This window comes from Berghia stephanieae, chromosome 15 (assembly GCF_034508935.2).
Source record: "Berghia stephanieae isolate SIO BIC M18660-M18661 chromosome 15, UCSD_Bste_1.3, whole genome shotgun sequence".
In the NCBI taxonomy this organism is placed as follows: domain Eukaryota; kingdom Metazoa; phylum Mollusca; class Gastropoda; order Nudibranchia; family Aeolidiidae; genus Berghia; species Berghia stephanieae.
The window spans coordinates 1790744-1803243 of NC_088374.1; the positions used below are offsets into that span (position 1 = coordinate 1790744).

Here is a 12500-nt window from a genome sequence, read left to right on the forward strand (position 1 = left end):
GACAACATGGGTGATTCCTGTTGACATCAGACATCTTGTTTGATGAATTATCTATATACCTTCGTGGAATGCCTAGGCGACGGTATCTCACTGTGACAACATGGGTGATTCCTGTTGACATCAGACATCTTGTTTGATGAATTATCTATATACCTTCGTGGAATGCATAGGCTACGGTATCTCACTGTGACACCATGGGTGATTCCTGTTGACATCAGACATCTTGTTTGATGAATTATCTATATTCCTTCGTGGAATGCCTAGGCGACGGTATCTTTTGATGTCGTGGCGAAAAGCATAATTTTAAAAAAAATGTTTTACAGCATAGGATTCCATTTATTAATATTTTTTTTCATTTTTTCTTCATCTTGTTTACTCGTATATATAAATATTCAAATATGAAAAATTATATTTGAGCTTTATATAGCGCAATATCCACTAAATGTGCTCAAAGCGTTTTACAAGGGGTCCCTGGTCAACAGCAACATTTAACATGTAGGAAGGGACATGACTCCTGTTAGGCGATATTACAATTTTTCGGACAAAGATAACGCTGTTAACGCCTGGTACTCATTTTATACCTGAGTACGGTGAGAGAATGTGAGTAAAGAGCCTTTTCCAAAGACTCAACTATGCGCCTTGCGCGAGGCTCGAACCCAGGAGCTTCCGATCCGAAAGCGAGTGTCATACCACTAGATCACATAGCCGCACAAAAGGGGAAATCAGGGGGCAGGCACTGGTGTAATACAATGATCTGTAAAAGTGTGTAGGAAATAGTGACAGACAAAGCAAGGAACGAAAACACAAGAAAAAAACTCACACAAAAATCAGCCCTCCTTTCAAGACGGTTAAAAAGCCCTGAAATCAACGTGCATTAGTTTTGCAGATCTGATAAACCAATAGGCTTCAACAGTCGTGACGTCACTTCCCTTCAAATGACGCATGGTAACTTAGTAACTGGCTTTAAACTATCGGAACAATGGCGGACGCCCTTATGAAATATTTCTCCGAAGAGCATAAAAGTGTATCCAGAGGAGAAAAACATTTCAAATATGATCATGTTTTGACTTTTATAGATTCTGATTACAAGACATATGAAAAGTTCTAGCCAGCATGAAGAATAAAAAGTACTGATTTTCTTTGTTTAGAACCACGATGGCCGCCGTTGCTAGGCGACGTGACATCAGACTATAGAATCGTATTACTTATGGCCTCATTGTTATAATGGAAGTCTTATTTTTTTAAAAATTAAAGAGAGATCATTGTGATGTACAAAATAAGAATAAGAGTGTATACTGTGTAGTGACAATTGTGACGATTTTGCTGTAGGTGGTGAGGTCAGGGTTTAACTAAAAAAAAAAAAAGCTCTTTACAAAACAAATTTATGTTCCTATTAATCAAACAAAGATCATTCTTCAAATTTTGTGATGTACAAAATAAATCTGAATAAGAAAAAAATGTATATCTATAGGGAATGAGGTTAGCGGAAGAGTAGCGTCCCTTGATTGGACGTCGCCTTACAAAGAGAACGTCAATTTGGTTTTGAAGTGTCTCTATCCGCCTTCACCGGAAGCGAGGACGAGAGACGCATGCGCACAACCAACATGACGTTCTCTTTCTAATAACTTTTCCCCCGGTGACGTCACAGATTATGGGTGACGTCCAATCAAGGGACTCTACTCTTCCGCTATTCACTATTTTGTGTCGTTAAAATGTGACGATTTTGCTGTAGATGGTATGGAGAGGGTGAAAGACAAGAAGATTCGGACTTTCGATTTTGTTTGAGCGGGAGCTAGACTGTCAGATATTGTTTTCAGATTTAGACTGTGTCATCCAAACAGTCAATTCAGAGGGGAAAAAAGAAGAAATAATTAGACATCATTGCTATGCATTTACTTTTCTTAAAAGATATAAAATTCATCAATAAACCGCCAAAAAAAAAAAAAAAACCCAACAAAAAATCAACAAAAAAAAAAAAAAAGAAAAATCTGCCACCCGCCAGGCCATTCCCGCCACGGATGATAAAAATCAACCCAATTTGGCGGGAAATTCGCCAACCTGGTACCACTGGTTCAATTGACCCCATCTGACCTCAATCTTCCCATAAAACGCTTCAACAGTCATGACGTCACTTCCCTCGTAATGACGCGTGGTAACTTAGTAACTGGTTCTAAACTATCGGAACAATGGCGGACGCCCTTATGAAATATTTCTTCGACGAGCATAAAAGTGCATCCAGAGGAGAAAAACGTTATAAATATGACCATGTTTTGACTTTTATACATCCTGATCACATGACATATGAAAAGATCTAGCCAGCATGAATAATAAAAAGTACCGATTTTCTTTGTTTAGAACCACGCTGCTCGCCGTTGCTGGGCGACGTGACATCAGACTATTGAATGCTATTCCATGGGGATTTGTTTCCAGATTGCCGATGACGAGAACTAGCTCCAAGCCATGGACCAGACGCATGGTGCTCTGGCTGGCAGGGGTAAACATGCTGATGACGTCCAACGCTGACACAGGTAGGGCCGACTGGCGGGCAACTGACAGACTGAATGCGGCTGTGCTGGGCTTGTCGTATGACACTCGCTCGGCGCATAGTTGAGTCCTTGGAAAATGCTCTTTTATTCACACTCTCTCACCGTACTCAGGTGTAAAATGAGTACCTGACCGCTCACAGCGCTGTCTCTGTCGGAAAAAAAAGTAATATCGCCTAACAGGCGTCATGTCTCGTTCTATATGTCACGTGTCACTGTTGGTTATGGAGCCCTTGTAAAGCGCTTTGAGCACGTTTAGTGGATATTGCGCTACATAAAAGCTAAAGTTTATTTGGTTGTTTTTATTCTTGTTTGCTTTTATATTTCTTAAGTCTCACAGTATTTGGAACTTTCGTTTTTATTCTTAAACATTTCATGGCTCACGTACTATGGACAAACAGGGATTGAAAAATTTGGTCAGAAAACTCATCCTTCAAACATCGATCGATTTAATTGAACCTCGTCTTAGCAAAAACAAACTTTCGAAGTTGGGACGCCGCGAAGTCTTCTTTGAAGTCTCAGGTTTGAGAGTTTTTGCCTAGATGAGATGACTTGTTATCACACTATTTGTGAGCCTTCGCCTCAAAACGGTATTAAGTCGGTATGGCTAAGTTGATGAAAATTGAATTTGTGGCCAGAAATATCAGACTTCCGTTGAATTTATTTGTTTTATTGAGGAGAATGAATATCGTATTTTAGAATTGCATCCTTTTGACCAGTTTAGTTTTAATTTGACTTTTTAGCATCAGGTTCATCCCGACATAATACCATTTTGAGACGTTGGGTCACATTTACTCTATCGTATTTTAAACGTTTAAATTTACACATAATTTTCTGTGTTGGTTTTAATAATAAAGCGCTGCTAGAACCGTGGGTATTTTACTTAAACCCATACCATCGATAGTAAAACCTGTGCCATTTAAATCGAACGATCTTTGAAGGACGTGCCTTTATATAGCGCAATATCCACTAAACGTGCTCAAGGCGTTTCACAAGGGGTCCCAGACCAACAGCAACACGTATCTTCTAGGAGACATGACGCCTGAAAGGCGAAATTACAATATCTTTTTTTTTTTTTCCCGACAGCGACAATGCTGTTAAGGGCCGGGTACTCATTTTACACTTGAGTACTGTCAGATAATGTGAGTAAAGAGTCTTTTCAAAAGTACTCAACTTTGCACCAAGCGAGGCTCGAACTCAGGACCTTTCGATCCTCAAGCGAGTATCTTACAACAAGACCACATAGCCGCACAAAATATCACTTGCTAGTTTTGACTCTATCTAAAAATAATGAAAAAACAAAAAACAAAACAAAAAACAACAAATTCCCTTTATTCATCCACATTAGGAGATTTGTCTTAAGCGTCGATTCCAAGGGAATAACCCTGGCGTTAGCCGCAGTGCACCGCCGCAAAATGAGTTAGAGCGAGGTGACTTGCCCAAGACCACACATTATCAAGGCGGGTAGTCGAACTCGGTACCTTTCGAACAGGAAGCAAAGATCGTACCGCTGAGTCACGCTTCCCCATGGATGTAACCTTTATGGCAGGAAGCAAAGACCGTACCGCTGAGTCACGCTGCCCCCTGGATGTAACATGGGGCGTTTTTACGAGTCAAAACCCACCACGGGTAGATGTGTGTTTTCGCATATGACCACTCCTGTAAAGACTGATGTCCTAAATAAGCTCAGAAGACACCAGCAAAGCATCATCTTTCAACTAAGAACACAACACATACCGCTCAACAACCATTTAAGCAAAATTACAAAAGACACATCCCCTTCCTGCCCCCTATGTCAACACCCCAATGAAATAGTAACACACCACTTGCTTGAATGTCAACCTCTTGAAGACCTGAGATGCAAATTCCTCCCACCAAATCCAAGCATCAGTAACACATTTTATAGTCACCTGGAACAACTACAAAAGACGTCTAACTTCTACGTCATGGCACAAGACCGAAGGGCTAGAGCTCAGGTGGTCGCTGGTTCGGATAAGTAAGTAAGTACGAGTCAAAGCAAGACGACCGTGATGTAGAAGCCGTAATGCGGCTATGTGGACTTGTGGTATGACACTCGCTTTCGGATCGTAAGGTCATGGTTTTGAGCCTCGCTCGGCGCATAGTTGAGTTGAGTCCTACATGTTAAGTGCTGCTGTTGGCCAGGCACCCCTTATAAAACGCTTTGAGCACGTTTAGTGGATATTGCGCTATATAAAAGCTCAATTTTTAATCAAATGGACCTATTTCACAGATGGTTTGATTTGTTACGCGATGTGTTCATAATACGCACACGTCACTTCCGGCAAAAATAAAGATACGTATTGGATTGTCAGCTTCAATTTATTAGACGAAGACAGATACTACGAAAGTTTCGGGTTTCCCCTTTATCAACAAAACACGACGAAAAAAAGAATGCTCATTCGTCCTTAGTGTTTTAGTCATCGTGTTTTGTTGATAAAGGGGAAACCCGAAACGTTCACAGTATCTGTCTTCGTCTAATGAATTGAAGCTTGCAATTGAATACCTATTGTTTTTATTTTCTTCTTCGAGCTTCAACAGATTCATATTTCTGGCAAAGTACATGTAAACAAACAAACACACAAACAAACAAACACACAAACAAACAAACAAACAAACAAACAACAACAACAACACATTTACAAGACCCTTAACTAGCAACAGTGGGGGACTCGATAGCTTAGTTGGTAGAGCACTCGCTTCACAAGCAAAGGTCCCAAGATCGAACCCGGGTCCAGTCGAGACTTTAAAAAAAATAAGTCCACCCTAATTCAAAGTTTGGGATGTACGAAATAAACATGAAGAAGACAAATGTATATTGTGTCGTAACAAATGTGACGATTTTGCTGCAGGTGGTAAGGAGACCGTCAAACCTGGGACTTCGCAAAATCCTCCTGGCAGTCGAAGTTTGAAAAGTTTTGACAAGATGAGGGTCAAGGGGTCACCGTGTCTCAACGGTACGGTCTTTGCTTCGTACAGGAAGGTACCGAGTTCGTTCCCCCACAGCTAGCTGCGCTGTATGGCCTTGAACAAGTCACCTCGTCCTAGCTCAATTTGCGGCGCTGCATTGCGGCTGCCGCATGGGTTAATCCAGTCTTTCCTTGGAATAGACCCTAGAGACAAATTTCCCCTTGGGGACGAATATAGGAAATTTTATCTATTTATTTATTTTTGATTTTAGTTTTGTTCTATTTTTTTTTTCATTGGAATAAATCGATATTTGAAGGACGACTATTTAGGCCAAAATTTTATACACGATTTTTTTCTCCAAAGTACAGCAGTTAACATCCATCATGAATTTGGTCCATAAAAGACTGCATGTGCTTCTTGTTTCATCACCCATCCTCCCCACCAGACTGCGCCAGGCTACATTCCGGGACGTGCATCAACATGTACTTCAACACGTGCCTGCCGGGATATACATATTCATTAAGTGGGTGTGGTTTCCAAGAGATGTGTTGTATTCCACCTGTCAGTCAAGTGGTAGCCCCGCCCATCAATGACGGTAAGTTGTTTTGTAACAACACACTCTTTGACCGTAGCCATCATTAACTCATAGCCAAAATAAAAAATGACGTCAAAAGACAGGTCTTTGACTACAAAAAACAAAACAAAAACAAAAACAAAAAAGCAAAACAAAAAAGAACAACAAAAACAACAAAAAACAATAAACAAAAAACCAAGAAAAAAAAAACAAACAAACAAAAACAAAACAAAAAACAAAACAAACCAAAACAAAAAAACAAACAAATCGTGAGTTTACACATAATTTTATGTGTGTTTGGTGCTATTGATCAAGCGGTAGAAGAGAGAGTATTTTACTCAGGCACATACCACCACCGATAGTAAAACCTGTGTAGTTTGCTGTGTCAACCAATCAGGGTCATTGTTTACAATACTAGGACATCTGTCCGAGAGGCGTGGTTATCTCAGTGTCGATTGGATATTTGTTAACCCTTTCAAAAGTCTCTATCGTGATGGTATGGATGACGTCACTCAGGTCTTTGTTATTGTTTTATGTCATCCGCGTTTATGAGTAATGCTCACTGAACTGTATTAACCAGACTATAAAAGTTCATGGATACACACGGTTTTGTGTATTGGTCCGTTATACTTCCGGATGGCAATGTTGTGAGCTTCTTAGCCAAGCGCATACTATCTATATAAGGAATGAGATTAGCGGAATAGTAGCGTCCCTTGATTGGACGTCACCGGCGGAAAAGTTATTAGAGAGAGAGAGAGAACGTCATGTTAGTTGTGCCCATGCGTCTCTAATACTCGCTTCCGGAGACACTTCACCGAAACCGAGGACGAGAGAGACGCATGCGCAAAACCATGTTGACGTTCTCTCTGTAAGGTGATCTCCAATCAAGGGACGCTACTCTTCCGCTAATCTCATTCCCTATTATATTTCTCAAACTGTGAAAACTTTTCGCTGTATGGTTCATTTTGAGCACACATCCCATTGTGGCCAGTGACCTTGAACGCATTGAAATGTAATATAAGACATCAAATCAAGAAATTAAGGAGCAGGCACTGGTGTAAGATAAAGATCTGAACAAGTGTGTATGAAATTATGTGCCTGAATAAAATGAATATTAAAAATAATTGAGCTTTATATAGCGCAATATCTACTAAATGTGCTCAAAGCGCTTTACAAGGAGTCCCTGGTCAACAGCAACATTTAACATGAAGGACGAGACATGACGCCTGTTAGGCGATATTACAATTTTTCGGACAAAGACAACCCTGTTAACGGCCAGGTAATCATTTTACACCTGAGTACGGTGAGAGAATATGAGTAAAGAGCCTTTTCCAATGACTCAACAATGCGCCAAGCTCGAGGCTCGAACCCAGGGCCTTCCGATCCGAAAGCGCGTGTCATACCACTAGACCACATAGCGGCACAAAACAAGAATGAAAAACAAAAGAAACAAAAATCCCCCCCAAAAACAGCCGACCTTGACTGGGGATCGAACCTCAGACCTTCTGATTTCATGGAAATGGTAGCACGTCTGACAAGTAATCAGAAGGCTTAGGTTCGATCCCCAGCCGAGGGAGAATGTTTTTTTTTGGGATGTTTTTTTTCTCTATTATTTCTCTTTCTTGCTTTGTCTGGCACCTTCCATACACACATGTTCAGAGAGGTGATATAAATAGAAGTTGACGTCACTCATGTTTTTGTTATTGTTTTTTGCCATCCGCGTTTATGAGTAATTCTCACCGAACTGTATTATCCGGACTATAAAAGTACATGGTTAAACAGAGTTTTGTGCGTTGGTCCGTTATACTTCCGGATGGCAATGTTGTGAACTTATTAGCCAATCGCATACTATCTATAGATAGAACGAAGTTGACGTCACTCATGTTTTTGTTATTGCTTTTGGCCAACCGCGTTTATAAGTAATTCTCCCTAAATTGTATTAACCAGACCATAGATAGAATGAAGTTGACGTCACTAAGGCCTTTGTTATTGTTTTTTTGACATCCGCGTTTATGAGTAATTCTCACTAAATTGAATTAACCTGACGATAAACGTTCAAGATTACACATAGTTTTGTATGTTGGTCCGTTATACTTCCGGATGGCAATGTTGTGAGTGTCTTAGCCAAACGCATACTATCCCTAGATTCCCCCCCCCCCCACACACACACACACCATCGTTTGTTACAGGGGAGTGCGGTCTGGCCTTTCCGCAACAAGATGGGGTTTCTACCAATCATAAAATAGTGGGAGGAACCCTGGCCAAAAGGGGAGAATTTCCTTGGCAGGTAAGTCGGTTTTATCATCATCGTTATCCTCGTCGTCGTTGTCGTCGTCATCACCATCATCATCATCATCATCGTCGTCACCATCATCATCATCATCATCATCATCATCGTCGTCACCATCATCATCATCATCATCATCATCATCATCATCATCATCATCATCATCATCATCATCATCGTCATCATCATCATCATCATCATCATCATCGTCGTCGTCGTCGTCATCATCATCATCATCATCATCATCATCATCATCATCATCATCATCATCATCATCATCATCATCACCATCATCATCATTATCATCATCATCATCATCATCATGACCATCATTATCCATTTTGTTGATGGTAGATATGGAATTAAGGATAGTATGTCCGACCTCGGGATAGAGATATCCACAGAGACGATAAGGGCTAAATGCCAGCGACGTTTCTGATTGGTCAATGCTTAATAACGCTTGAATTATCAATTAACCAGTAGATTAAAAAAAAATAAATTAATTCCTTTTATTTATCCGTAAGGGGAAATGTCTCTTTAGTGTCTATTCCAAGCGAAGACTGCAATAACCCAGGCGTCAGCCGCAGTGCAGCGCCGCAAAGTTATAAAATATAATATATAATCATATATAATAAAAACATGGAATTTTGTGACACACCTTCACACCTGCTGGGACAAACATAGTTGGTTGTTTATAAACAATAACGTGACTGGAATCGACCCCTCTCTGATCATTGTTGTTGTTTTTATACCGCCAAATGGGTGACTAGTTATCACACGATTTTCTCGATGGGATTATGAATATTTAAATTTACACAAAGTTTTCTGTGCTAGTTCTCTTGATCAGGCAGTAGAACTGTGGGTATTTTATTTAGACACATACCATCGATAGTAAAACCTGTGTAGTTTGCTACAGAAACCAATCACTGCCATTGTTTACATTATGACGACTGTCCGAGAGGCTTGGTTATCTTCGTGTCTTATCGTCGCCATCGTTAACGTATAGATAGAACGAAGATGACGTCAATCAAGTCTTTGTTATTGTTTTTTGCCATTCACGTTTATGAGTACTTATCATTAAACTGTATGAACCAGATTATAAAAGTTCATGGTTACACATAGTTTTGTGTGTTAGTCTGTTATACTTCCGGATGGCAATATTATGAGCTTCTTAGCCAAGCGCATACTAACTATAGATAGAATGCGCTTGGCCAAGGAGTTCACAACATTGCCATCCGGAAGTATAACGGACCAGCACACAAACTCTGTGTAACCATGAACGTTTATAGTCTGGTTAATACAGTTTAGTGAGAACAACTCACAAACGCGGATGGCAAAAACAATAACAAAGGCCTGAGTGACGTCATCTGCATACTATCTATAGCCAGACAATGACCAACGAATGACGTCAAAAGACAAGTCTTTGGCCACAAAAGAAAACAAATCGTGAGTTGTATTCAATAGTTCAACCAATGAAATAACTTGTTTCCATGAGCTCTACTAACGACAACTCACTAGGCGGTGCAAAAACCAAATAATGACGTCAAACTGCCAGTCCTTTTGGATTTCAGTGTCGGGCTATAACATAACGATGGCTACGCTAAAACCCACTAAGACTTAAAGTTTGACGTCATTTTAAAAGTTTTTGCACCGTCTAGTGAGTTGTCATTAGTAGAGCTCAAGGAAACAAGTGTCAGGCTAGAGATAATTCTTCGTTGACGTCACTCAGGTCTTTGTTATTGCTTTTTGCCATCCGCGTTTATGAGTAATGCTCACTAAACTGTATTAACCCGACTATAAACGTTCATGGATACACCGTTTTGTGTGTTGGTCCGTTATACTTCCGGATGTCAATGTTTTGAGCTTCTTAGCCAAACGCATACTATCTATATGTTAACGATGGCTACGATTCTTGTGCTATTGTCTTATCCTCTTCCAGGTTTCCCTGAGGTCGTACACAGCACACAAACAACACACCTGTGGTGGAATTCTCATTGACACGGAGTGGATTTTATCGGCAGCCCATTGTTTTGAGGAGTGAGTTAGCTTTAACCCTTTCCTTACCAACCTTAGGAAAATGGGAGTGATCTATATTCATGTTTTCGTCCAACCGAGTCATCAATCACGTGATTTGTTGCTGTCCAACGACTGGTCATTTCTGAACAAATGTAAACACGTTGCTTTGTTTATGAAAGTTGTAAACATGCCCACGTGTCAAGCTTAACACAATGACCAATCGTAGTGTTAGATAGTTCAAAATCTATGAACACTTTTCATTGTGTAGGTCACTTTGAGTACATTTTGCAATGTGACCAATGACCTCGAGCACATGGAAAGTTAATATAGATCATGCCCATTGTTACATTCGTAACGATCCAGCCAGGACATCTACCATTCTGATTTCTTTTGGAAATCACACAAGTTAAAGACACATGTTTTATTATAGCTATAATATAAAAACGTGACACTGTGTTGAAGAGTTCATTTTGCTGATCATTATTATGCATAGAATGTATTCGTTGCTTTCCTGTTTGAGTAAGAAAAAAGTATTTGTGTGTTGGGTGGGTGTGGAAATTTGGGGGGGGGGGGGGGGGGAGGGGGGGATTCTGAAAATGGCTGGTAAGGAAAGGGGTAACCAAAAAGCTATAGATAGAATGAAGTTGATGTCACTCAAGTCTTTGTTATTGTTCTTTGCCATCCACGTTTATGAGTCATTCTCACTAAACTGTGTTAACCAGACTATAAACGTTCACGTTTACACATAGTTTTGTGTGTTGGTCAGTTATACTCCCGAATGGCAATGTTGTGAGTTTATTAGCCAAGCGCATACTATCTATAAGGTGGTCTAGTGGTATGGCACTCGCTTTCGGATCGGAATGTCATGGGTTAGAGCTTCGCTCGGCGCAAAGTTGAGTCCTTTTCATTTTTTTTTTTTTTTGCCATCCGTGTTTTTAAGTAATTCTCACTAAACTGTAATAACCTCACTATAGTATTTCATGGTTACAGTTAGTTTTGTGTGTTGGTCCGTTATACTTCCGGATGGCAATGTTGTGAGTTTCTTAGCCAAGTGCACATCATCTATACTTAAATCGAATGATTTGGAGTCAACATCCATCGTCTATTTGGGACAGCGTCGGTCAGTGGTATGGTCTTTGCTTCGTACCCAAAAGGAACCGAGTTCGTTCGACTACCCGTCACACTGTGTGGCTTTAAAAGTCACCTAGCCTTAAAATTGAAAAAAAAATTGAGCTTTTATATAGCGCAATATCCACTTAACGTGCTCAAAGCGCTTTACAAGGGGTCCCTGGTCAACAGCAACATTTAACATGTAGGACGAGACATGACGCCTGTTAGGCGATATTACAATTTTTCGGACAAAGACAATGCTGTTAACGGCCAGGTACTCATTTTACACATGAGTACGGTGAGAGAATGTGAGTAAAGAGTCTTTATCAAGGACTCAACTATGCGTCGAGCGAGGCTCGAACCCAGGTCCTTCCGATCCGAAAGCGAGTGTCATACCACTAGACCACATAGCCTTAGCTCACTCTGCGGCTCTGCACTGCGGCTGATGCCTGGGTTATTCTATTCTGCCCTTGGAATAGACCCTAAAGAAAGATTTCCCTTGAGGGATGAATCTCTCTCTTCAAGTACCAACTCTGTGCCAGACATCGGTGATCATGGTACGCCGTTCATCTCTTTGATCAGATAACCTCAGAAAACTAATATTTCTCTTCTTTTTCTATGTCACACCCAGCTGTTCAAACTATTCAAATATGTTTTTCTTGACCTACCTTTACTCTTTTTACCTTCTATCTTTCCAATGAGAGCAAGATGTTCAATACAATTTTATGTCGATTTCATCATCATCATCATCATTGCTTTTTTCACCCTGCGTCATGGTATAGGCCACAGACAAACAGTTTCCATCCTTCTCTATCCTGAGCTAACTTTTTAAAAATCTCATTCCAGGTCTTACCACTTCTCTGTATATCAGCTTCTTTAATTCTTCTCCATGTTCCTGTCTGTTGCCCTAAAAATTGCATTTGTCTTTTTCTAGGGATGAATAAAGGAATTTATTTATTTATTTATTTATTTATTTATTTATTTATTTATCTATTTATCTATTTATTTATTTTTTTATTTTATCTTTTATTAATTCATTTAT

General features: G+C 40.0%; 1 protein-coding gene across 1 annotated transcript in view; it reads left to right on the forward strand.

Moving 5' to 3' along the window:
* Positions 1 to 12500, forward strand: part of LOC144960711 (trypsin-like) — a 32171-nt gene that overhangs the window by 1207 nt on the left and 18464 nt on the right. The window contains exons 2-5 of the mRNA XM_078894003.1: positions 2431 to 2528; positions 5917 to 6066; positions 8235 to 8332; positions 10272 to 10369. Coding sequence (XP_078750129.1) covers positions 2438 to 2528; positions 5917 to 6066; positions 8235 to 8332; positions 10272 to 10369 — 437 coding nt within the window. The 5' untranslated portion in view covers positions 2431 to 2437. The remainder of the gene's footprint in view (positions 1 to 2430; positions 2529 to 5916; positions 6067 to 8234; positions 8333 to 10271; positions 10370 to 12500) is intronic.